This window comes from Carcharhinus amblyrhynchos, chromosome 6, assembly GCF_965287045.1.
Source record: "Carcharhinus amblyrhynchos chromosome 6, sCarAmb.v2.hapA, whole genome shotgun sequence".
Lineage (NCBI taxonomy): Eukaryota > Metazoa > Chordata > Chondrichthyes > Carcharhiniformes > Carcharhinidae > Carcharhinus > Carcharhinus amblyrhynchos.
In genome coordinates, this window is record NC_137329.1 from 55,381,862 (window position 1) to 55,409,624 (window position 27,763).

Genomic DNA, 27,763 nt, shown 5'->3' on the forward strand with positions numbered 1-27,763 from the left:
TGTCGCTCATCCCTGATTAAGAACATAAGAAATAGGAGCAGGATTAGGCCATCTAGCCCTTCAAGCCTGCCCCGCCATTCAACAAGATCATGGCTGATCTGAAGTGGTTCAGTTCCACTTTCCTGCTTTTCCCCCCATAACCCTTAATTCCCTTGTCTATCAGAAACCTATCTACCCTTGACTTAAATATATTCAGCGAGGTAGCCTCCACCACTTCAATGGGCAGAGAATTCCAGAGACTCACCACCCTTTGAGTGAAGAAGTTCCTCCTCAACTCTGATTGCCCTTGAGAAAAGTAGTGGTGAGTTACCTTCTTGCATCATTGCATCCTGTGTGATGTAACTACATTGTGTTGTTAGTATCAAAATCATAAAAATCCCTGTGATGGAATGGTATTATAGTTGTGAGTCAGGATGTTGTATTACTTGGAGGGAAACATGCTGTTCCCCTTGGCTGCTGCTCTTGTTCTTCTGGTGGTAAAGATTATGGGTTTGGAAAATTTTGTTGAAGGAGCTTGAGTTCCTGCTGTGCATCTTCTGTGAAGTTGTTGCAATCCTGTCCAGAGGGATGAATAAACTCTCTTTTCCACCCCTGAGGCTGGCTATATGAGTTTGAATTATTGAAAAAGAGAGCGGTTTTTCAATCCATTATGTGCTTGACTGTATGTAAAGCTTAATTGAGAAAATGAGCCAACCAGATTTCTTGATTAACAAGTAAAGAATTAGTTTTATTGTCAGGTTGCTCAGTAAAAGTACAAGACTTCTTAAAAGGTCAAATGAGTCCTAAATTCCATGGCATGCAAAACAGAACAAGTTACGGAATGGGAGAGGTGAAATTAAGAGTTAAAGTCAGTAAAAAAAAAAGTTCTGATGTTGCTTTGGAATTCCACGTGTTGTGGTTGATTACTTTTCTGAGAGATGGTCTCTTTTCACTTGCTATCTGTCATTTCCCAAAATGGATGTATGACACTTGAAATTCTTCTCTATTTAAGTTCTCTATCTCTGTGATGTATTCCAAACGTAGCAAAGAATTGTCCTAAATTTGGTAAAAGCAGGGAGAGATTCTGTAGACTTCTTGTGGATTTGCTGAAACAAGAAGACAGTTCATGATCATTGCACATGCAGTTCTGGTCATATGAGAGTTGCTATTTGTGGAGAACTATCATATGAACTCTGATCTCCCAATGTGAAATCTGTCAAGATACCACTGTCAAAACAGATATGGGGTCCTTATCACCCTCTTTGCAGTTTTGTCTGTCCTGTTGTTCATGGCAGCTTCTGGAGTCGCAAATTCTGTAGCCTATTATTGTTCTGATGCATGTTCAAACAATGGCAGGTGTGATACCCATTAGGAAATGGCCTAGGCATGCCCCCTTGGTAATATCTGTTCAGAAGAGGATAGAAACTTGGCCAATTTGTAGGCCAGATGATTGCAGCCATTTTGAAAATGTGTTTGTGCAGTTCCAGCTGTTTCTTTTCATTTTTATCATGAGCAGTCAGAAGCATTATACCACCTGACATAACAAACAATTTATAGGCCACATTGCACACAGCATGTTATGACATTGGTGAAAGGAGTGAATATTTGGATGCTAATTTAGCCAGCTGCTTTGTCTTTGGTGTCGAGCTGTTGAGTATCGTTGGAGTTGCACTCAAGCAGGCAGAGTGGGGGGGGGAATGTCAAGGACAGATGACTGCATTCTGTTTGTTGAAATAGTCATTGCCCTGCACTGGTGTGGCATTTATGTCACTTGTGACATTAACCCATGCCTGAGTATTGTCCAGGTCTTCCTGCATATGGGTATGGACTGCTTTAGAGTCCGAGGAGTTGTGAATAGTAATGAACATTCCCAATATCAAAGACAGTCACTTTCACTTCGTCTGTCCTATTTCGGACCAACGCTGTAATGCGGTTGGGAGCGAAGTGACCCTGGAGGAGACCAGACAACATTTATGAGCAGGCTATTTCTGAGTAAGTGCCTCTTGACAGCAGCACCAATGACACTTTGCATCGCTTTGAGAGAAAGTAGATTGAGGTAATAATTGGCCAGGTTGGGTTTGTCTTTTTTATGGACAGGACATAATTGGCCAATTTTCTATATTGTCAATTTCCAACCTTTTTTTTTAAGCCCTCCATAGCCTTGTCCCCTCTGTCTCCATAATCTCCACCTGGCCTACAATCCTCGATTTAATCCTTTTGATTCTGATCTTGTGAGCTTCCTGATTTTTAATCTGCCATTGTTGGTGATCAGGTGCTTAGTCTCTAGAATTCACTTCTTCAATAGCTTATTTCTCAATTCTGTTTCATCCCAAAATGACCTTGGACCTTTGACCTAGCTTTTGACTATCAGCTCTAACATCGCTTCATGTGGCTTGACGTCCGTTTGATCAATGAAGCACTTTGTGTGCCCCCCATCCCATTTCTTTATTAAAGTATTATATTTCATGTCTTGACATCCTTCTGCAGTTAGAAAAAAACCCCTCAGTCTTGCAAAATTTTGGAAAATTTTTATGCCCTTTAGCAACATTGTGCAGTCCCCAGCCTCCCAGACCAGATAGAATGCTGTATAAATTTGCACCCAGAAAAATAGTGGAGACTTGTTTTACCTGATGCTGTTGCCATTATTTTGTGGTAATTAAGCTTTGTTCTTTGGCTTTTTTGATATTTTTGTTGGTGTCTCAATAAAGGAAATAAACACAACGTTGAGTTAGGAAATATATAGAAATATAATAACCCTTGGCTGCATTCACTCTCAGCTAATTGGAATCATATCTGGCACAAAGGAAAATTGTTGTTGGACGTCAATCATCTCAGTTCCAGGTTATGACAGGAAGAGTTCTTCATGGAAACTGAACTGGACTGGTCGTGTAAATACTGTGGCTACCAGAGCAAGTCAAAGGCTATGAATTATGCAGAGAGAAACTCATCTCCTGACACCGTCACCCAGCCCAGGAAAGCAGCCTGCTTGATTGCCACCCCCTCCACAAACATTCATTCTCTCTGATAAACAGTGGCTGTGGTGTGTACCTCCAAGATGCACTGCAAGAGCTCACTAAGGTTCCTTAGGCAGCACCTTCCAAACCCATGACTGGAAGGGCAAGAGCAGCAGATACCTGGGAACAACAACACCTGGAGGGTCCCCTCTAAGCCACTCAGCAACCTGACTTAGAAATACATTACGGTTCCTTTACTGTTGCTGGATCAAAATCCTGTAATTCTCCTCTTGACAACACTGTGGGTGTATCTACACCTCGGGGAATGCAGTAGTTCAAAAAGGCAGTTCAGCACTACCTTCTCGAGGGCAACGAAGGATGGGCAATAAATTCTGGTCTAGTCAATGATGCTGAAATTCTGTAAGTGAGCTTAAAAACATTGTCACCTTTAAGGGTACATAAAGCTGAAACAAAACTGAAGTTAATGTTGCACCCTTTGGTGATAGTTAATGTGTAATTATACATTTTGTCTAGTGTTGCAACTTCGGCCTTGGACCCCACACTTGATGGCACTACACATAAGAACATAAGAAATAGGAGCAGAAGTAGGCCATCCAGCCCTTCGAGCCTTCCCCGCCATTCAATAAGATCATGGCTGATCTGTCGTGGCTCAGTTCCACATTCCCACCCTCTCCCCATAACCCTTAGTCCCCTCGCTTATCAAAAACCCATCAACCCGCGTCTTAAAAATATTTAGCGAGGCAGCCTCCACCACCTCAACGGGCAGAGAATTCCAGAGATTCACCACCCTTTCAGTGAAGAAGTTCCTCCTCAACTCCGTTCTAAACCGCCCCCTCCCCCCCTTTATCTTGAGGCTGTGCCCCCTAGTCCTACTGTCCTTTCTGAGCAGGAAGAGCCTCTCCACCTCTATCCTATCCATCCCATTCATCATCTTATACGTCTCAATGAGACCTCCCCTCATTCTTCTAAACTCTAACGAGTACAAGCCTAGTTTATTCAGCCTCTCCTCATAGCTCAACCCCCTCAACTCCGGTATCAGCCTAGTAAACCTCCTCTGCACTCCCTCCAAGGCCAAAATATCCTTGCGTAAGTACGGCGCCCAAAACTGCACACAGTACTCCAGCTGCGGCCTCACCAATGCCCTATACAGCTGCAGCAAGACCTCCCTACTTTGATATTCAATCCCCCTCGCTATGAAGGCCAGCATCCCATTCGCCTTCCTGACCACCTGCTGCACCTGCAGGCTGGGTTTTTGTGACTCATGCACAAGGACCCCGAGGTCCCTCTGCACCGTTGCCTGCTGCAGTTTTTCGCCCCGTAAGTAATAATCCTTCCTACCATTATTCCTGCCAAAGTGGACCACCTCGCACTTGCCAACATTAAATTCCATTTGCCATTTCCTGGCCCATTTGCCCAGCCTATCGAGATCCTTCTGCAGACTTTCCATACCCTCCACACAATTTGCCGTTCCACCAATCTTGGTGTCATCAGCAAATTTCGACACCATACACTCGGTTCCCTCCTCCAGATCATCTATATAAATGGTAAATAGCTGAGGCCCCAGCACCGACCCCTGGGGCACTCCACTAGTCACCAACCGCCAATCCGAATGGCACCCATTAACCCCCACTCTCTGTCTCCTATTTGACAACCAATCCTCTATCCACGCTAACACCCTACCCCCAACTCCATGCCCCCTTACCTTCTGCAATAACCTCTTGTGAGGTACCTTGTCAAACGCCTTCTGAAAATCAAGAAACACCACATCCACTGGCTCTCCTCTATCCACCGCCCTAGACACATCCTCATAGAACTCCAATAAATTTGTCAGACACGACTTCCCCTTAACGAAACCGTGCTGCGTCTGCTCTATCAAGCAGTTCCCCTCAAGATGCCTCACTATTTCCTCCTTGATGACGGATTCTAACATTTTACCTACAACAGATGTTAAACTAACCGGCCTATAATTCCCTGCCTTTTGCCTGGCGCCCTTCTTAAACAACGGCGTAACATTAGCCACTTTCCAATCTTCCAATATGTTCAGTGCAAACCACTTGCCATTGAACCAAAAAAACTATGGAATTAATAAGTGCCTGATTCAATCTGAATGAATCAAACATAGCAAAAAAAAACTCGATGTATAACTGCAGTAATCAGAAAATAATAAATTCTTGTGGCGTGATCCATGTATTGTTTTATTCATTTTGTAATTCCAATTTCAACAACTCGTGCTGGCAATAATTCTTTAACAATCTAATGAACTTCAATGTTTTTTGTCTTCAAGGAAGAATTCATACCATGTAGAAACTAGCCAGTGAAGTAGTATTTTCTGTCATCGCAGAGAATGAATTTGATATCATTTCCCATTAACATTTTCACAAGATTAATCTTGTGTAATTTAAACTTACTGAGATTGAGTGTGTCTTGAACCACAGCTTTAATTTAATCAACTTGTCTGCAGGGAATTCTGTTAGATAGGACTGGAAAAATATCATTTTAGTATTTTTAATTAATTGCATTGCTGCAAACGATAGGGGTTTCGTTTTTGCTCCTCAATTGTCTCTCCGTTCTGACTTTTTAATTAGAAACAGAATCCCACCTGTATGACTAAATCTTCTGTCCTTTCCTGCAATGTATCAGGTAGACAATGTTAGCCGAGTTGCAAGTGTATGTACCATGTTGGCAGGAAAGGATGTCCCGAGGCATGGTGCATTGGGGAGACCATGCAAAGACTACAACAACAGATGAACGAACACTGCTTGATAATCACCAGACAACAGTGTTCTCTTCCTGTTGGGGATCACTTCAGCGGTCACGGGTATTTGGCCCCTCATCTTCAGGAAAGTATTCTCCAAAGCAGCCTTCTCGACACGACAACAGAGTCGCTGAGCAGAGACCAATAGCCAAGCTCCGCATGTGTGAGGATGGCCTCAACCGTGATCTTGGGTCCATGTCACACTATCTGTAACCCCCACAACTTGACTGGGCTTGTAAAATCTCACTAACTCTCCTGGCTGGAGATAATGCACATTTCTTGTCCTGGCTGGAGGCAATACACATCTCTTTAACCTGTGCTTAACTCTGTCTCCACTCACATTGTTTGTACCTTTTAAGACTTGATTACCTGTAAAGACTCGCTTCCAACCATCATTTTGTAAATTGGGTTTGTCTCTTTATATACCCTGTTTGTGAACAGAACTCCTGCTCACTACCTAAAGCTAGTGGCTTGTGTTTCCAAATAAACCTTTTGGACTTCAACTTGGTGTTATGAAACTTCTTACTGTGTTTACCCCAGTCCAACGCCAGCATCTCCACATCATTCTGTCATCAAGCCAATTTTGTATCCATTTAGCTACTTCACTCTGGATCCTGTGAGATTTAACCTTGTGCAACAACCTACCAGAAACCTACCTATCTCCAACATCAACATTAGGAGGCTTGCCATTAATCAGAAACAACTGGCCAAACCATAAATAAATACTTGTGTTTACAAGAGTAACTCAAAACATGGAAATGGTGTGGTGAGTAACTGCCCTGACTCCCCTACGACTTGCCTAACTAGAGGGAACATTTAAAATTTTAAGGTTTATTTATTGCCACAGAAGGCTTACATTGACATGGTAATGAAGTTACTGAGAAAATCCCCTAACAATAACGAGCAGTAGGAGTAGAAGTTACGTGAGGAGACATGTTTTGACCCAGGTCATTGAGTCTGGGACCAAGTTCCTGAAAGGGTGCTGGAGGCAAGTTTGATCAAGGTATTGAAAAGAGAATCAAATCGCTAAAGAATGCGCAAGGTTACAGGTAAAAATGGGATAGTGGGATTAGGTAGAATGCCCTTTCAGAGAGCCAGACCAGACACAATGGGCTGAATGATATTTTCCTGTATTGTAAAGGTTTTGTGAAATATTTGGGCAGCATTATCCCTGTTCTACTACAAATTTCATTCTTGAGCCACTGAATCCAACCTCTCCTGGCAACTGAATCTGACTGTTCACAACATCGGCATTTATTGTCTATCTCTTTTTGCCTTTGCAAAAGTCACGGTGAGTCACCTTCTTGAGCCACTGCAGTCAGCCTAGGTGTATGTGTTCAGAGAGAGGGTGTTCCAACACTCTGGCCTTGTGACCGCGAAGAAGCAGTAGTATATTTCCAATTAGGATAAAGTTAAAAGTTTATTTATTAGTCACAAGTAGGATGAGTGACTTGAGAGGAATTTGCAGAAACTGCTGCCAAAAAGATCCCTGGTGAATTGCTGGAATGTATTTTGTAGATGATGCACATTAGTGCCATGATGCATCTGGGATGGAGGAGCTGACTGTTTAAGGTGGTGTGTGGGATTCCAAATAAGTTAGTTGTGTTGTCCAGAATTGTGGTGCTGGGCCTGCACTCATCTAGACAAGTGGAAAATATTCCATTGCATCCCTGACTTGTTCATTGTAGAAGGTATACAGGCTTTGGGGAGTCAGGGCATGGGTTACCATAGCATTTTCATGTTTTGATTCACACTCTTGTAACCACAAGTATTTATTTATTCATGGGCTCGTCCAGTTGTTTCTGGTTAATGGTAAGCCTCCTTGATGTTTATGTTGGAGGATTCTTTGATGGTAATGCTGTTGAACATCAAGGAAAGGTGGTTAGATTTTCTCTTGCTGGTGATGTTCGTTGTCTGGCATCTTTATGACATAATTGTTATTTACCACTTACAAGCCCAAGTTTGAATAGTGCCCAGGTCAAGTGGCATATGGGCACAGACTGCTGCAGTACATGAAGCGTTGTGAAAGGAACTGAACGTTCTACAATCATTGAACACCCCCACTTCTGACCTTATGGTAAAGGGAAAATCATTAATGAAGGAGCTGAAGATGGTTCGATGTGATGCCTGCCTGAGGATTTCCTGCAGCATTTATCCTTTGTGTTGGGTATGACTTCAACCACCTTTCATTGGGTATGATAACCACATTCCTCTGTATTGGGTATGAACCATAGGACAAATGAATTGTCTTGGGTAACTCCAGCATTCACGAACAATGGTTCAATGAATGGCTTTTCTCTTTCATGAATGCCTACTTTATGCAAGACTTCCACTGTAGATATCTAAGGGACAACATACTTGAACATATACTGCAGTCCAGCCAACATTTGAAAGTGAAAATTGGATTCATGTTTAATTAGGACTTCTTTCATGAAACTTCCAGTTGCCTTATTTCCAGGATTGTTTTTAATTAACAACTGATGATAATTATCTAATTTTCCAAATGCATTCCATTTGGGCCTTTTGCAGTATGTTACTGTTTGAAAACTGATCTGTCAAATTACCTCTTTACTTCACTATCTTAAATTGGCTCACTTACGAGTTAGTACTTAAGTATTTTCTAATTGAGCTGTATCTGATATTCATACCATTGCTGTCTTAAAGCATTGAAATAAATATTCATGTTCAACTCTCTTTTAAAAAGACTTAAAATTTCTAATCTTAAACACTTTCCTCCCTATCTTGAATTCTCCTGAAACGTTTTGCATTTATTTTCTTATCTTTTGCTGAAACCATATCAAGTACAGAACTTAATAATATTACAATTCTAGGATTGAAGTGTTGCACCTATCTCAGATGTGCCTTGAGCCCTCTGTTAAATATCAGGCCATATGTAGTTTCTTTCCTAGTTGCCTTTGTAACCTGCAGCATTACAAAATAGTTCTACAAAAGCATCATGAACTGAAATCCAATTTTGACAGATACCTTCCCTTAATTTACTTTGGATTCTCCCACAAGAGAATCCAGTCTTTCCATATTCACCCTGTCAAGACCCCTCAGGACCTTTTGTATGATTCAATCAGATTGCCTCATATTCTTCTAAACTCCAGCGATTGCAAGATTGTCCTGTCTAACTTTTCCTCATTAGGCAACCCATCTATTCCAGGTGTTAATTTGGCAAGCCTTCTCTGAACTGCTTCCAACATATTTACATCTCAACTTACATCAAACTGTACGTATTTAAGAATATGGTTGACTTGTGCCCTGTCCAACTGAAACAAAGCCTCCCTACTCTTGTAATCAATTCCCTTTGCAATAAATGAAAACATTCTATTTGCTTTCCTACGTGCGTACTAACCTTTTATGAGTTACGCACTAGGACACTCGGGTCCTTCTGCACCTCAGAGCTTACAATTTCTCACTATTAAGATAATCTTATTATGCAAGGTATTGCTATTGAATTTTAATTGTGTAGTCAGCTGGTAGTGGTTGACGTTCCAGAGCCAAATGGAAGTATTTCTAATGGCATAGCTGTCAGTTTTCAGTTGTTGAGGCTCATGAACTCGAGCTTTCTCATGAATTCCCAGGTGACAAAGTTAAGGAGCTCTCTTCTTCCTATGGTTTTGAGTTAGTCAGTGTTTTTGGATATGCACAATCATATTCTAGGAATTCATTCTCTTGAGTTTACCTCCCAATCATACAATACCATGACATGGACACATATACTATTGCTTCATTTGGCTAGGTCAAGAAATTGCAGATATTATTGGACTTGGTGTTGCAATAATTCAAGGAGAAAGCCCCACTATCTTCTCAAGGACACTGAGCATGAACAATAAATGTGACATTACTGGCTCATCCAGATTCCAGCAGAGGAGCAACACTCATGTATTTAAAACTGATGTATAAATGTCTTCCTCAGTGTAAGGTGAATCTTCTACTCTTGGTAGATTCCCCTTCTGTTTGGCAACTAAAATTGTAGAAAAATGAGACAACAAAGCCTAAATTAAAGATTAAGGTTTTTGCTGTTTTTGGTAGCAATACAGGTTAACAATACAATTCACCCATTAGTCACAAAATTGTTACAAGAAGTCGTCATCCAGTGAACAATCACGTTTCCTTGATGTGGTTTCACCAAACTCCCAACGTGGCATCAAAGCAAAACACAGCTTTTGACTCTTTTTTTCCATTTGGTTTCACCTCAGTTTGACATTTGGTTCCACGACCTGGAAGTGTTACACTTCGTGACAGACCAGTGGCCTGTTTAATATTTAATAAAATGATCGCCTGTAACTTTTAACAGATTGCATCAGATCTTCTGGTCTTCATAATGATGAAAATTTTAGTTTCTGTACATCTTGCACCAAATGTCCTTTATTTCATTTTGAACTATCATTGCTCCTCCTTTAGCCCTGCAGATCTCAATTGACCCAAGTTTTGCTTAGAATAATACTTTTATACTTGCTAACTACCCGGACCTTTGTCACAGACTTCCTTATATGGCACTTTATCCTGGATCGTTCAGAAGTCTATGGCTACACTACATGTGACTTTGCTTTAATGGTTTATTATCCCCTCAAAAACTGTTGGAGAATGCTCAGGCAAAATCATTTTTAAATCCATGAACCTGTCATTTAAATGCTTTTCCATTCTATCTGTTGAAATCAGGCTTTTAGAGCTATTGCTTGCTGTAGTCTGTCATCTCTTTTGAATATAGAAGACATGTTTGCTGATTTCACTCAGTTAGAATCGACTCCATCAGCATAACGATCAGTGCTTCACAAATAATCCCCCTCGCTTTGCACTATATCAGATGTAGTTCATCCATACCAGGGAATTTATGCACTGATTTAAATGGCTCTGCATAATATAATGTTATATAGTGTTATGTAGTTATATAGTGTTATGTAATGAGGCAGGTAGAATTAGGGACCTTGTGGCGAAGGATCCTCTTGGGAAGAGTGATCATTGTATGGTGGAGTTTCTGATGCAGATGGAGGAGGAGAAAGTGGGTTCCCGGACACGTGTCCTTTGTTTGAACAGAGGGGAGTACGGTAGGATGAGAGAGGAATTGGCGAATGTTGATTGGGGGAGTGTGTTGGAAGGTAGGTCTGCTGAGGAACAGTGGAGGATCTTTAAGGAGATCTTTCTTGGTGCTCAGCAGAAATTTATTCCGATGGTTAAAAAGGATCGGAGGAGGAGAGGTAATCAGCCGTGGATAACGAAGGAGGTGAAGGAAAGTGTTAAATTAAAAGCGGATGCGTTTAGAGTAGCTAAGAGTAGTGGACGAGAAGAGGATTGGGAGAGGTTTAAATGTCAACAAAGAATGACAAAGAAGTTGATAAGGGTAGGATAAACTATGAAGCTGGGCTAGTGCTTACTTTAAAAAACGATAGCAAGAGTTTTTATAAATACATAAAAAGGAAGAGGCTGGCTAGGGTGAACGTTAGACCCTTAGCGGTTGAGAGGGAGTACTTAGTGGTAGGGGGTGGGGAAATGGCTGAGGCCCTGAATAACTTTTTTGTTTCGGTCTTCACTGAGGAGGATGTGAATAATTTGCCGGGTGTTAGCGATGGAAAGATGGTAGGAGTGGAGGGCCTGAATGACATTATTGTTACTAGAGAGGTGGTGCTCAACAGACTGGAGGGACTGATTGTGGACAAGTCCCCAGGACCGGATGGAATGCATCCAAGGGTTCTGAAAGAAATGGCGGAGGTGATAGTGGAAGCCTTGATGATTATTTTCCAAACGTCACTGGATTCCGGGGAAGTGCCAGAATATTGGAAAACGGCTAATGTCATGCCGTTGTTTAAGAAGGGTGGCAGGCAAAAGGTGGGGAATTATAGGCCGGTTTGTTTAATGTCTGTTGTAGGAAAAATGTTAGAATCCGTGATCAAGGAGAAAATAGTGAGGCATCTTGAGGAGAATTGTTTGGTAGAGCAGACGCAGCACGGTTTTGTTAAGGGGAAGTCGTGTCTGATAAATTTATTGGAATTCTGAGGATGTGCCTAGGGCGGTGGATAGAGGAGAGCCGGTGGATGTGGTGTTTCTTGATTTTCAGAAGGCATTTGACAAGGTGCCTCAGAAGGTCGGGGGCATGGAGTTGGGGGTAGGGTGTTAGCGTGGATAGAGGATTGGCTGTCAAATAGGAGGCAGAGAGTGGGGGTCAATGGGTGCTATTCGGATTGGTGGTTGGTGACTAGTGGAGTGCCTCGGGTCGGTGCTGGGGCCTCAGCTATTCACTATTTATATAGATGATCTGGAGGAGGGAACCGAGTGTATGGTGTCGAAATTTGCTGATGACACCAAGATTGGTGGAACGGCAAATTGTGCGGAGGGTGTGGAGAGTCTGCAGAAGGATCTAGATAGGCTGGGCAAATGGGCCAGGAAATGGCAAATGGAATTTAATGTTGGCAAATGTGAGGTTGTCCACTTTGGTAGGAATAATGTTAGGAAGGACTATTACTTACGTGGCGAAAAACTGCAGCAGGCGACGGTGCAGAGGGACCTCGGGGTCCTTGTGCATGAGTCGCAAAAACCCAGCCTGCAGGTGCAGCAGGTGGTCAGGAAGGCGAATGGGATGCTGGCCTTCATAGCGAGGGGGATTGAATATAAAAGTAGGGAGGTCTTGCAGCAGCTGTATAGGGCACTGGTGAGGCCGCAGCTGGAGTACTGTGTGCAGTTTTGGTCGCCGCACTTACGCAAGGATATTTTGGCCTTGGAGGGAGTGCAGAGGAGGTTTACTAGGCTGATTCCGGAGTTGAGGGGGTTGAACTATGAGGAGCGGCTGACTAAACTAGGCTTGTACTCGTTAGAGTTTAGAAGAATGAGGGGAGATCTCATTGAGACGTATAAGATGCTGAATGGGATGGATAGGATAGAGGTGGAGAGGCTCTTCCCGCTCAGAAAGGACAGTAGGACTAGAGGGCACAGCCTCAGGATAAAGGGGGGGGGGGGGCGGTTTAGAACGAAGTTGAGGAGGAACTTCTTCACTCAAAGGGTGGTGAATCTCTGGAATTCTCTGCCCGTTGAAGTGGTGGAGGCTGCCTCACTCAATATTTTTAAGACACGGGTTGATAGCCTTTTGATAGGCAAGGGAATTAAAGGTTATGGGGAGAGGGCGGGAATGTGGAACTGAGACACGACAGATCAGCCATGATCTTATTGAATGGCGGGGCAGGCTCAAGGGGCTAGATAGCCTACTCCTGCCCCTATTTCTTATGTTCTTATAATGCAGCTGCTTCAATGAGTAACACAAAATCAATGTACATAGTAAAATATATTAATCCTAAATATTCATTGTTTATTTATTCAAAATGAAGATCTTCTATCTTGGGTACTACTTAAAGTAGTGCTGTTTTGATGCCCTATAATTTAATGATAGAAGGTCAGTTTACCAATTATCAATATATTCATTTAGTACAACTGACTGAAAATATTTGTCCAGGAATTTTACTTTCTGATAACTAGGATAATTTTCAGTGTTCTGGTTTTGGCTAATTTCCCTAGCCATTGAGGGAATTTACCATATGTTGCTTAAGACAGAGGATTAAGCTCCAGCTATTATACCTTTTGGGGGCAGCTGAGTGGTTAGCACTGATGCCTAACAGTGCAGCACTCTGGCACAGTGGTTAGCACTGCTACCTCACAGCACCAGGGACCAGGGTTCATTTCCAGACTTGGGTGACTGTGTGGAGTTTGCACATTCTCCCCATGTCTACATGGATTCCGGTTCCCTCCCACAGTCCAAAGATGTGCACAGTTGGCGGAATGGCCATGGTAAATTTCCCCTTTGTGTCCAAAGATATGTCAGGGCTTTAACTGAGTAAATACGTGGGGTCAGGGAGATATGGCCTGCATAAGATGCTTTGTTGGAGAGTTGGTGCAGCCTCTATGGGCTGAATGGCTCCCTTCTGCACTGTAGAGATTCTATGATTCTTTGGCACAGAAATGATATTGGGGCTTGCAGAAATTGGTGTTGGCTGGTTAAAGTATCTCTTTCGTTGTCTTTCTCTAAGCACCAACTATTCTTTAAAACCTAGGATAAAAGCAAAATACTGCGAATGCTGGAGTCTGAAACAAAAAATCAGGAAATGTTGGGAAATATCAGCAGATCTGGCAGCATCTGTGGAGAGAGAATAGAGCCAATGTTTCGAGTCTTGATAACTCTTCATCAAGGGTCGAAGGGTCAAACAGCCTCAATGTTGGCTCTGTTATCTCTTCACAGATGCTGTCAGATCTGAGATTTTCTCGCGTTTCCTGTGTTTGATTCTTTAAAACCTGTTGTGTTGCACTTTTCTCAATTTCAGTAGTGGGAAGGAAACTGAATTGCATTGTTTCCTGGTTAGAGTTTTCGAGCACAGTTTCTGAACATGTTAGTTTCAGCAAATGGTAGGATTTTTCTTTATGCACTTACTGTTTTGTCAAAGCTCCACCAAGTGTCTGGCAAATGGTCTGTTCCACAATTGTTAAAATCTTCTGAAAATGTTTCTTTTGAATTTTGTTTAATTGTGAAGGATCTGAGAATAGTTCAATTTTAATTAATCTATTATGAGTAAGCCAAGAGGATTTGCACAGTAACTCTTATGTCTTTGTTCTTTATAATAAATCAAATCATCTGTATGTGAAAATATTTTTGAACTATATTTGGAAATCTTGTTTGTAACTATTTAGGCCTCCTTTTTTTAAAAAAAAAGTCTAACAAAAAATGTTCAAGCCATGATTATAATTAATTTAGTTGCTTCACAGGGATAATATTAGAATGATATTTGACACATGTTATCAAGGATAAGGGAAGGTTATGTTCCTCATTTTTGCAGGATGATTTTGTAATGTAATATATTCTGCATTGGTACGGTGAACATACGAACAAGGAGCAGGACTAAGCCATTCGGTCCCTTGAGCCTGCTTTATCATTTAATAAGATCATAGCTAATAGTATTCTCAAATCTGCATGCTGTCTATTCCAGATAACCTATTAGTCCCTTACTTACCAAGACTGTATCTACCTTTGCCTTAAAAATAATCAAAGACTTTGCTTCAACAATCTTTTCAGGAAGAGTTCCAAGAATTTGCGACTCTGAAAGAAAACAATTCTGTTAATCTCTTTCTGAATGTTTAAACAGTGACCCCTACTTTTAGATTCTTCCACAAGAGGAAACATCATCTCCACATCCACCCTATCAAGATCATTCAGAATCTTGCATGTTTCAATCAAGTCACCACCGCCTTTTTCTAAATTCCAACCGATCATAAGCCTAACCTGTGTAACTTTTCCTCATAAGACAATCCACACGTTCCATGTATTGGTCTGGTAATTCTTCTCTGAATTACTTCCAATGCATTTTCAGCTCTGCTTAAATGAAGTGACCAATGCTGTACTTGATACTTCAGATGTGGCCTCAATGCCCTGTATAACTAATCTCCCTACTTTTGTATTCAATTCCCCTTGCAATAAAATTCTATTAGCTTTCCAGTTACTTGCTATACATGCAAATTAGCTTTTTGCTATTCGTGAACCAAGACATCCAGATCCCTCTGCATCTGAGTTTTGCAATTTCTCACCATTTTAGATAATGTACTCTTTTATTCTTCTTGCCAAAATGGACACACTCACATTTTCCTACACTTACGCTCTATTTGTCAGACCTCTACCCATTCACTTAACCAATCTATATAGCCTCCTTTTATCCAATGCACAATTTAGTTTCCAACCTATCTTTGTGACAACAGTAAATTTGGCAACCACCCCATCAATCCTTTCATCCAAGTCATTTATATAAATTGTGAACAGTTGAGGTCCCAGCACTGATCTGTGGTATATGACTTGTTATATCTTGCCAACCTGAAAAAGGCCCATTTATGCCTACTCTCTACTTCCTGTTAGCCAGCCAATCTTCTATCCATGCTAAATGTTATCCCCCCCATGCCATGAGCTTTTATTTCCTGTAATAACTTTTGTGAGACTTTTTCAAATGCCTCTGGAAATCTAAAAACGTGATTTCCACCAATTCCCTTTAATCCACAACACAGATTGCTTTGTCAAATAACTCCTCCAATATGTTGATTAAACATGATTTTCCTTTCACAAAACCATGTTTTGAGGTGGTACACTGGTCAGCACTGCTGCCTCACAGCTCCAGAGATCCGGGTTCGATCCCTGACTTGGGTGACTGACTGTGTGCAGGGTCTGCATGTTCTCCCTGTGTCTGTGTGGGTTTTCTCTAGGTGCTCTGGTTTCCTTCCATGGTCCAAAAGACATGTTGGTTACATTGATTAGTCATGCTAAATTGCCCCTTGGTGTCAGGGTATTAGAAGGGTAAATACGTGGCGTTAAGGGGATAGGGCAGGCTTGATGGGCCAAATGGGCTCTATGGTGACTCTGCCTGATTACCTTGAGCTTATCCAAGTGCCCTGTTAAGCTTCTTTAGTAACAACTTGTAATATTTTCTTTGTGAAAGATGTTAAGCTAACTGGCCTGTTGTTTCGTGTATTTTTTTTCTGCCTCCCTGTTTTTGAATAATGGAGTTAACATTTGCTATCTTTCAACATAATGGAGCCTTCCCCCAAGTCTATTGGGATTTGGAAAATTAGAAACAATGTATCAACTATCTCACTAGCCACTTCTTTTAAGACCCTAACATGAAGTCAGGACCCAGATACTTGTCACTCCAGAGCTCCAACGGTTTACTCAGTATCACGGTTCTGGTGCAAGGAGTCATTAGAGTCCCTTTCGGGGTTTCACTGGGGTTCAAAGTCATAGTGTGGACGTAACAGGAATGAGTGAATATGATGAGTATTGTGTTAAAACAACAATTTTATTGAATAATTATGTGATGTTTATAATATACAAAAATATGTAAGAAAAGATATAAAAAGGAAGAAAGATAATTTTACTGAAATAAAAGCAAAAAAACACAAAAGTAAGCCTGTGTCGATCATGATGTCCTAACTTCTAAAACAAACATAAGCCCTTCCTTGGTCCATATCCCTCTATTTCCTTCCTATTCATATACCCATCCAGATGCCTCTTAAGTGTTGCTAATGTGCCTGCTTCCACCACATCCTGTGGCAGTGCATTTCAGGTGTTTAAAAAAAACTTCCCCCATGCATCTCCCTTGAACTTGCCCCCTCTAAACGGCAGCTGTGTTGGCCAGAGAGAAAAGAGGATCTAGAAGAACCTATTGATTTTTTTTTTGTTCATTTATGAGATGTGGTTGATCAGCATTTATTGCCCATCCCTAGTTGCCCTTCAGAAGATGATGTTGAGTTGCCTTCTTGAACTGTTGCTGTCCCTGAGACGTATGTACACCAACAGTACTGTTAGCAGGCGAGTTCCAGGTTTTAATTCAGCAACAGTGAAGGAATGGGGATTAAGTTCCAAATCAGGATGGTGAATGACTTAGTGGGGAACTCCACGTGTGGTATTCCCCTGCAATCTGCTGCTCTTGATGTTCTAGATGGGGAAGTGAATACTCATTTTATCTCATGTTAGGCTTTTTAAAAGCTTACCCACTACTGACAATAATTGTTAGATTGTTTCTTTCTCACTCGTTTTTTTTAAAGCAATGTTACAGTGACAATCCAGTTCTGATTTTGACATTTGGAAGATACTGGCCAGAGCCTCTTATTTTACCTGTGACCAGTCTTCACATTTTGCGTGGCACCAAATTTTAAAGTAGAGCCTTTTTATCTATATTAATGGCTCCATCTCTTAGCATTTCATTCTCACAAATGTACTTATATCTAAGGCATTTATTTTGTATATATGCCATTCTTTCATGCTGTAAAGATGTCATTTAACGTTTTCTGCACTCAAAATATTTTACTATTTATTTTGGTGCCAATCTTCTGTTACATCGACACCACCTTTCCAATTTCTTTTATTGCTTCTCTTTTTTGACATGCTCATTTATTTTCCTGATTTGTTTTTCTTCAATATCGGCTATAGATTTAACATGTACTTTGTAATTGTTATTTCAGTTTTAGTTGTACTTGGCTAGGGGACTTGAGAATTTGCTGTCCCATCCATTTTATTTAAGAACATAAGAACGTAAGAAATAGGAGCAGGAGTAGGCCATCTAGCCCTTCGAGCCTGCCCCGCCATTCAATAAGATCATGGCTGATCTGTCGTGGCTCAGTTCCACATTCCCGCCCTCTCCCTATAACCCTTAATCCCCTCGCTTATCAAAAATTTCTCGTGGCATTTGGCTACTCTGAATGAGTTTCTCTGATAACAACATTTTCCAATGTTTGTCTGCATTTATTAGGCAATTTTGTTTTCCTGGTTGAACTGGGCTACTGTCTCTTTGGTATCCTAGATTTATTTCCCCAAACGTCATTTATAAATCTTTAATGGATTAACACCCTCCTCATTTTGCACATTTCTGTCCGACCCCATCTTTGCTTGTAATTTCCCAACTACTCCTCTTGCATTACTTAGTTGCCCCACTTAATTTCTTAGAATAAGATCCAGAAGTGTCTGTTTCCTTCAAGTAAATGCTTCCTGATCTTGAAAGTAAGGTCATGCATATCTTGGCCTCTGAGCATTTCTTTACCCCAGTCTATGTTTGGATAATTAAGGCTACTAGGTATTGTGGCTGACATGTTGCATGTTTTATCTAATTTGTTCACGTTCTTTTACTCTCTCTTCTTTTTGTGATTCATCTACTTCTAATAATTCCCTTATTTTTAATTAAATGAATTCAACTTATACCATCTCGTGGATCATCCCAAGTACTAAAGTTTTTAATGAACACTACCATTTTTTTTGTTTTTTTTTCTATTTCACCCAAATATATTTCAGCTAGGAATGTTCAGCTTCACCCTGGCCTAACCTAAGCTACATTTCTGTTGAGGCTGGTATAGCATATCCCCCCTATAGCAATTTGTGCCTGTAGATCAGCAGTTTTATTTATAACACTTTTTTTTGTTTAGGTAGAATTGAACTTTGTATGTTGGTTTAATTCACAGTACTTTTAAACTTTGAAGTGCCAAGAATCTGATCTCTTTACACAGAGTTATGATTTTAGGATAGGATGCTAATTTAATAGGTGTCATTGTATTGATATATGAGAGGGTTTGATTTAAAAAGAAATATATCAAACACCTACACCTTGCTGCAGGTTCAGCTGTGGTGTAAGATTCGAATTGCTTTGAATTAGTCTTGTGTAAACAAAGTGTAGGTAATTCAGTTAGTCTAAACAATATTTTATACTGATGGGTGCTGACTGATTTTATTTTTAGCCTTTTTATGTCTAATAATGTGAAAAATGATAGACTCCCATCTGTTTTTTTTCAAAAATGTCCTGTCATTTTTAGAATGTCAAAAGCAATATTTGTTTATATAATGCCTTTTAAAGTAGCATAAATCTCAAGTATGCTGCAAAGAAGATGGAGAATATATATGTAGAGGAATAAAATATTGAACAATATGTTGTGACAGGAAAGTGAGTCAGTATTTTAATCATTGGAGGCAGAAGACAAGTGGCTTTGTAAAGGTAGTTCCTCCATCAATGGTTGGCTAAAAGAAGGGAGTAGTGTGCAAAAGGAGCAAAGAGTCTGGGAGGGAATGAAAAGTGGTATGATTTTGCAGAAATTTGGTGGCGTAGAGTCAAGGAGGAATGAAGATGTGGCATTTGAAATTCAGATGGGTTGGAGACCGAATAGAACTGAGAACTTTTGGATTTTCTCCACCTGTACTTGAGCATTTTTGTGTGTTGTATGTTTCACAAAATGTATTCAACCTCAGTGGTGACTGTTTGTTTGTTTCACATTGCTGCTTATAAGCACCTATTCATTTATATCTTAAAATCAATTTATTTTTGGAGGGGTGCTTCATAAATGAAACAACGAATTGTGCTAGAGCGTTTGGAGATCACTGTGCAGAAAAGGCCATGTACTTTGAATAAACAAAAAGTGAATTTGCTGCAACCACAGGTCAATCAGCAATGATGGAAAGAACAAGTGAATTATCGTTTCAGGCCTAGATCCTACGTTAGAATACGAATACTAATGAAGGGTCTTTTGTTAGAATGTGACTAATAATGAAGGATCTATGCCTAAAGTAAAAACTCACCACAGATGCTGACTAACCTGTGTGTCTGCAAAAGTTTCTGTTTTTGTTTCAAATCGCCACCATCTGCAGCTTTTTGTCTCATGTGTTTATTTAAAATATTCAAATAGCACTTTCTTGATGATCCACTGTGTGCTGTTCAGTTGAGTATCAAGCAACTTTCACTATCAAAGCTCAGGTATGGCAGGATAGCCATTCTGTATATTATGGGGAGTGGGGTGTTGGTCATGCCTGTGGACCAGCAGCATGGAATAGAGGTTTGAGTCAAAAAACATAAGTTGTATTATAAACAAACTCTTCTAAACTTTGGAAATTTGACTTAGGATCATGCTTTGAGCACTCAATGATTCTTTAAATATAGGTCAATCATCAGATTTGTCACAGTAATTGGCTTTCCTATTTGTATAGAATGTCATTTGAAACTGCCTTGTTTTAACTTTTTAGGCGACTGTTGGAGTCCTCACTTATTTCTTTGTCAAGGAATGATGGCTCTGGATCAAGAGAGCACCCAATTTACCCAGATCCAGCCAGGTAAGACCAGCTCCTGTTCTCCTGCACTACTGTCAAGTTAACATATTAACCATCTAAATCTGGTGAAAGTGAATTTTATTATTGATGTTCTGTACTCACTGTGCCATTTATCCTGCATGCCAAATTTTTAAATTGCATTTGTCTTGCTTAATTTTCGCTGTTTCTCTGCTTTTGATTGAAGGATTCTCCATTCTTGTATAGCTTGTGATAGAAGATGAGCCTATAGATAAGGATTGGCTTTTTTACTTATCGAATCTGTGAAGCACAATAAAATGCCGTGGTCTTCTTTGAGTTATCACTCACTTCATACAATAGTATAAGTTGCTGGTAGCCAATTTATGAACGTCATTGTACAGTAGATGTAAAATATAATCTGGGAGTTTTTTATAGTTTAGGAAGAATTGTCTCTGATCTAAATTTTTTTGTGTATAGCTATATTAAAAGATGAATGGAGTCTTTTGGACATGCAGTCATTAACTAGTTGGTTTAGGTTCTTGAAATCCTATTACTCATTTCTGAGTGGTTTGACAATATCTGCTGATGTTTGAATGTGTTGTTTGCCTGGCCAGTTAATTTGTTGTGGCCTGTTTTGTCTGAGGGTTCGGACTTTCTAAATGGTTCCTTGCTCATTGACCTTTTTGGTTTTATTGTCCCTTTCCTGTTATAAAGAAAAATACTTGTCATGTAATAATTGAATGTAATCCCACATGAACAGTACACAATATATAAACTTAAGATCCCATAATAGCATACATCGATTAACACCGTTCATTATTCAGTACTATAGTATAGAGGACAACAACTTTATATAGCATTTTTAACATTGTGAAACATGTCAAGGAACTTCAAAGGAGCATTAGGATATCTATTATTCCTGTTTCTAGTGAAGGAAAAGAAACTTTCATTGGTCTTATAAGATGAGTTGCATAAATAACGTATATATGGCAAGAAGCAAAGTTGTTTTTGGTATTTTCTGAAATAAAAGCTATTAAATTAGGAAGAGAGAAGAAAATGAGTGAGAATACCTGGAATTGTGATTCACATTAGTGTTGCAGTTGGAGAGGCGTGACTACATACAACATTAGGACCAGGTCAAATATTGGCTAATAGCTAACATAGAAAGGTGATAATGGAGATAGTGGGGTAATGTGATTGACTGGATTGCTGAACTGAGCTGGTGTGGACTGGTTCAGCCAAATAGTCACCTCCTGTGCAGTAATGACTATGACATGCTATACATGGTTCTTGCAGACTTCGAGATGCAATGCTTCAACTGTGCCTTTTGAATATTCAATAGCCATAATAGTCAAAACTATTGCTGCTTCAAAAACTATGGCTATTCCAAAAAAAATTTTGAACTTTAAGAGTAGCTAAGCAAACATTTACCTACCAATTACTGGTGTGAAATGAAGGTGGTAGCTTGTGGAGATTTAAGAACATTTTTGAACATTGCACAGGTTTGAAATGATAACTTGCCGTCTTGCGTGATGTAACATGTCCCCATTTGCATCTCACTGAAGGGTGCTCGGCACTTTCTTTGCTGTTCATGGGCACCATGTATCCACATCTTAAACTCCAGAAAAGAATTAGAAAAAATGCTCTATGCATTGCCCATCAACATTGTCAACTCTACAATTATCCCCTACACTTCAGTGGTTCTGCAAAATGCTGATTCTTCGGTGGAATTTTCTATATCTCACTCAAGTTATTCATTGTCTACTCTAGATCATTCTCTGTTTCCATAGTTTGGTTGTCAGGATTATGTTGAAATCTGTTCTTCTTAAGCTGTAAAGTAATGGCTAGCAGGTTTTAGTTTTTTTTGGCTTTATTACTGTTGTCTTAAGTCTTCATGCATTATCTCTTTCAGCTGACAACGAATGCTTTTCTCAACAGCCTTGTGTTGGAGCCTTGTAGCATTGTGCACTGTTGTAAATTGAGAAAAAATGTTAAGGGTCATAGGCTTGAGAGCCATCACATAGGTTTGTTGGATTTAATGAGCTGCTTTTGTTTCTGGGAAAATTCTAATTACTTTTTATTAATTCTGCCTTGAGCAGTTAAGCAATGTCTACAGATTGTTTCTGATTTAGATTGTCCTACTTACAATCTTTTTTTAACTCAACTTCAAATATATTGTTAGTATACTGAGTGATTATGAACAGTTCCTTGTACAGCATTCTTCCTGTAACTGTGTATTGAATTGGACCAAAATTCTCTTCTCTTTCAAAGTCTAAACTATTCAGTACGATTTTTGATGTCTTTTGTTCATTCACTGATTTAGAATCTTACAACTATTTCCCTCCACCCCTCACAGTATGCAATTTTATTCCTTTCCGGTATTTAGCCAATTCCTTTTTGAAAGGTATTAATGAATCATCTACCACTGCCCTTTCAAGCATTACATTCTAGATCATCAAAACTTGTTGCGTAAAAGAAACTCCTCTTAATGGTCAGCCAGACTTGAAACATTGACTCCATTTGCTCCCCACAGATGCTGTCAGACCTGCTGAGATTTTCCAGCGTTTTCTGTCTTGTTTCAGATTCAAACATCTGCAGTATTTTGCTTTATTTCTCAAAATTTGTTGTCTCGTAAACAGTTACTCCTTATTTACTCCACTATTTACTCCAGTTTGAATTTCTAAATTAAATTTCCTCATTATATACTCTAGTTTCTTCATGTCATGGAAGTCTTTCATCTCTGACTAGTAAAACCCATGGTTAGCTGTCCTATGGAAAAGGAGAACAGGACAGGAAAAACATTCAAGCATTTGAAACACTTTATGGAGCAGATAAATGCAACTCTCAATTGTCACAAACCCCAGGACCCGGAGTTAGATTACAAATGAAGGAGCGGGAAGATGCACATAGTTGAGAATAAAAAAGCTGAACAATTTGGTAGTGCCATATGTAATTGTGCAGAAGTCAGTCCTATGAATTTTGTCTTAAAGTAGTTTTTCATTTTATTCATGCAAAAGCATGCCCTAATTTTTCATGGATCAAACTGCATTGTGCTAATTATTTACCATAATTATTATGGTTCATTAAAGATACAAATTGGAACCTTTAGATTTTCCTTTTGCTAATCCTGGTGGCAATCTTCCAGCCAATCGACAAGACTTGGACTATCATATCTCTGAGACAAAATAATAAGTATACAGCTCAGTTTCAACTGGAGAAAAAAGTGACAATGAGTTAACAAGCGTTTGCAAAGACAGCTGGCTACGAAATCTTGTATGGTAGATAGCACAATATTAAAGCAGATGGCACTATTTAAGCATACAGTTTTCTCCAAAGAGAAATGAAGTCAAGTTTATTTATTAGTCACAAATAGGCGACATTCACACTGCAGTGAAGTTTATGAAAATGCCCTATTCGCCGCACTCTGGTGCCTATTCGGATACACTGAGGGAGAATTTTAGCATGGCCAAATCACCTAACTTGCCCATCTTTGGACTGTGGGAGGAAACCGGAGCACCTGGAGGAAACCCATGCAAAGAGGGTGTGCAAATTTCGCGCAGGCAGTGACCTAAGCCAGGAATCGAACTCGGGTCTCTGGCACTATGATTTTAGAAACAATTTTCATACCTCTTCGTGTGAGGTTGGATGGACAAAAGCAGTTGCAAGAAATGGCTCGTAAGTGCTTGGAATTTGAGACAAGGAGCACTGTGCAAAGAAACACGTTCATCATCCTGGGACATGTTCAAACCTCATCTTTCCGATGATGCAGCCTCTGTGATCAACCAATACCAATGTGGTAGTTATTCCTGAGCGTTGTTCAACCCTTGAATGTTAATACTTAAAATCTTCAAGGCCTGTATCTGAAAGGTGTGGAGCAATTGGATGTTGGAAGGAGGAAAAATATTCACTAAAAGGTTGAAATATGTGAGCACCTCACCTGCAACATTATGAGCTGAGGAGCTGAGCTGGTGTGTCAACTGAACTTGATCCCAATATTGTCAAACTTAATTTCTAAAATTTGGAATATTGAATGCACGAGATGGTACCAAGGATGATTACTTATGGAATGATGATGCCAAAGTTGACTATTACAGGTAATGATGACAAGGAACATCCATAAGATATTGTACAACCAAGCTATTGGAACAAATTGTTGAGTGATTCAGTTAGTGATCAGACTGATTTTGAATGGTTTTGAAATGAAGTTATGTTGGATGACATGTATATAGTTTCGTATTGCAAAATAAATATTAAAGAATTATTGTTGTTGACTTTTACTTTCATCTGTCAATTTCTCAAACGTCACCCATATAAATAAAGTAAATTACTGCAAATGCTGGCACAAACTGAGACAGAAAACACTGGACAATCTCAGCAGATCAGATAGCATCTCTGGTGAGAGAACAAAGCCAATGCTTTGAGTCTGGATAACTTGTTAGACTCTGTTACACATGACTATTAGCCTAAAAAAAGGGATCTTAATCAACTTTTTGCTGAGTGTTTATTTTAAACCTTCTTTGCCCTCATTGTCAGGCCTTCACATGCTTTCTAAGTGGTGCCTAAAATTGGGCACAGTACTCCAACTGAGGTCTAATTTGTGATTTTTAAAAGTTTGGCATAAATTTATTGCTTTTATATACTAGGCCTCTATTTTTAATGCCAGTCATCCTACTTGTTATCAGCATGTTCTTCCTGCCTCCATTAGATTTCAATATGCAAACTTCCAGGAATCTCTTCCTCACAAATTGTAAGGCTGTTTTAAATTTATGCACTATTTCTCTTCTATGTTTCTAGTTGTGATTCTTCTTCTACAGAGTTTGTGACAATTTTGAGTATACTGAGGGTTCAATTGATATGTTCCTGTCAAGGATTTTAAATACTTCAATTTTTCTCCTGTTTTATTCAGCAAAGCAAACTACATAGGCACTTGAACTTCTCTGTATCTTATGCTGTACACTTGATACCAATTTAATTTTAATTTTCTGCAGGGCCTTCAATATATGGACACAGCAACAGGAATTATACGTAGTACTGGATCTGTCATCTCTCCAAAATATGTATTCATCTATCTCTGACTGCTTGAGTATCCCACAGTTTTTAATTGTTGCACCATTGGTAGTGGCTGGACCTTCAATTGCCCAAGCCCTGAACTCGGGTAGATGCTCCCTACACTTCTCTTTCTCCCTATCATTTTCCTTCTTTTAAGATGCTTGTTAAAAGCTGTTATGTCCTTGATCAGCATTTGGTCATTAGACCTAATTTCTGCCTTGTGAGGCTCAGTTTGATACTTTGTTTATAATACTTATAATACACCTTGGGATGTTTTATTTTGTTAAAGTTGCTTTTGTACCTGTATTCTAGATATGCTTTTCACCTCTTGGAATAGGATAAACAAAAGAACAGCAGAGATTCAGGGCCGAGTTGGGGGTATCTGGGGCTTTTTGGCAAAAGTTGGAAAGGAAATGAGCAGTTACACAGCCTCTAAACTGCATAGCCATACAGAAGTGGCTATGCACAAGTTGGCCTCTAAGTTAACGTGATTGTTGCATAATAAAAACATAAAGGGCTTGTCCACTATCTAAAAAGGGTAGCATGGTGGCACTGGTTAGCACTGCTGCCTCACAGTGCCAGGGACCCAGTTTCATTTCTGGCCTTAGGTCACTGTTCGCGTGGAGTTTGCACATTCTCCCTGTGTCTGTGTGGGTTTCCTCGGGTGCTTTAATTTCCTCTTACAGTCCAAAGATGTGTAGGTTAGGGGGATTAGTGCGTAAATAGTGAGGTTACAAGGATAAGGCCTGGGTGGGATGGTCTAGCGGCAAGTTAGTGCAAACCCAATGGGCCGATTCGCCACCTTCTGCACTGTAGGGAATCTAGGATAAGAGCAAGGGTCACAATACCAACCATTGGGGAGCACCACTACAAACTTTCATCAAGTCTGAAAGATATTCATTGACCATTACTCAAATATCCAAACTTCTTGCTCTCTGCTTCCTATTATTCAGCCAACATTGTATTCATGTTGCTACTTTTTTTATTCATGAAAATTGGCATTTGTTGTCCATCCCTAATTGCTTTTGAACTGAATGGCTTGTTCAGTCATTTCAGAAAGCATTTTAAGAGTCAGCAACATTGCCATGGATTTTGAGTCCCATATAAGCCAGACCAGGCAAGGGTGGCAAATTTCCTCTCCTCCTAAACTAGTTTAGTGAATCACATGGGGTTTTTACAACAATCAACAATTGTTTTATGGTCGTCATTAGACTTTTAATTCATGTTTTTTTTTTAATTCAAATTTCATCCACTGCCATGATGGGGTTTGAACCTGGCTCCCTGGATCTCTAGATTACTAGTCCAGTGACAATACCACTACATTACTGCACCTCCCATGAGCTATAACTTTTTTCACGTCTTTTGTGTGGTAATGTATCAAATGCCTTCTGAAGTTGTTGTATAAAAGGGGAGATTTAAAATCAGTTGTTCATGTAGTGGAACAGAATTGTTATCGCTAGAACTAATGGACTTTAATTTTAAGAGAAAAGGATGTTTGGCCTTCTGAGAGGAACATGAAATTGTTGGTCTTGGGGGTCACCTCATGCCATGTTTGCTTGGCCTGGCTCACTGGAACTCTTGTTCCAGTTGGAGAGAGAAGTGCAACCCTCCACAACCTTGATCAGGACTCAGAGCAGCATCTGAAAAACATGAGCAGCCAGCTTTGTACCCTTGCACTCCTTGCCTGAGGTGTGGTGATCCTCATATTAAATCACCACCTGTCTGCTCTCCTCCTCAAAGGGGAGAGCAGCCATTGGTCATCTGGAACTATAGTAACTTTAGCTTGTTAGGAAGCAGAATCAGTAAGAGCAGAGATTGGAATAAAAAGTGGGTGGTCCACCAAACATTTTTAATGTTTATTATATAATTACTGCTTAGTTAGCAGTAGTTATGTAATTAACATTAAAAATGAAACAAAGGCACTGTAATAATTGTGAGGGACTTCATTATAGACTGGGCCAGTCAACTTGGCAAATGTAATCTGGAAGGTAAGTTTGTAAAATATCTTCACAACAATTTCCTGAGCAATCCATTATGGAACCAAATCAGGGTAAAGCTGTTTTGGATCTAGCATTGTGCATTAACGCACGTTTACTCAGGAATCCGAGTAGAAGATCCTCTGGGTGGGAAAATGTGATCAACGTATAACTGAATTCCATAATAAGCTCCAAACAATCTTCAACTTAAAGCCAATTACAAAGGTATTGAGGGAGAGCTAAGTAAGATTAATTGGGTAAATAGAATAAAAGATATGGCGTTAAGTAAACATTGAAAGAAACAATTCAAAATGTTCAACAAAAATACATTTAATTAAAAAATAAAAACTCAGCAAGAAAGATCCATCTTGTGGCTCACTTGAGGAATTGAGGATAGTATTAGATTAGAAGAAGAGGTTTATAATGCGAAGAATAGAAGTAATCCTGAGGTTTGGGACTGTTTTAGAAA

At 39.8% G+C, this 27,763-nt stretch overlaps 1 protein-coding gene across 4 annotated transcripts in view; it reads left to right on the forward strand.

Annotated features, from left to right (window-relative positions):
• LOC145343936 (activating molecule in BECN1-regulated autophagy protein 1-like) overlaps window positions 1-27,763 on the forward strand; it is a 400,132-nt gene that overhangs the window by 77,279 nt on the left and 295,090 nt on the right. For all 4 annotated transcript variants that reach the window (XM_080190487.1, XM_080190491.1, XM_080190488.1 and 1 more), the window contains one exon: window positions 20,228-20,314. In XM_080190487.1, the coding sequence (XP_080046613.1) occupies window positions 20,228-20,314 (87 nt within the window). The remainder of the gene's footprint in view (window positions 1-20,227; window positions 20,315-27,763) is intronic.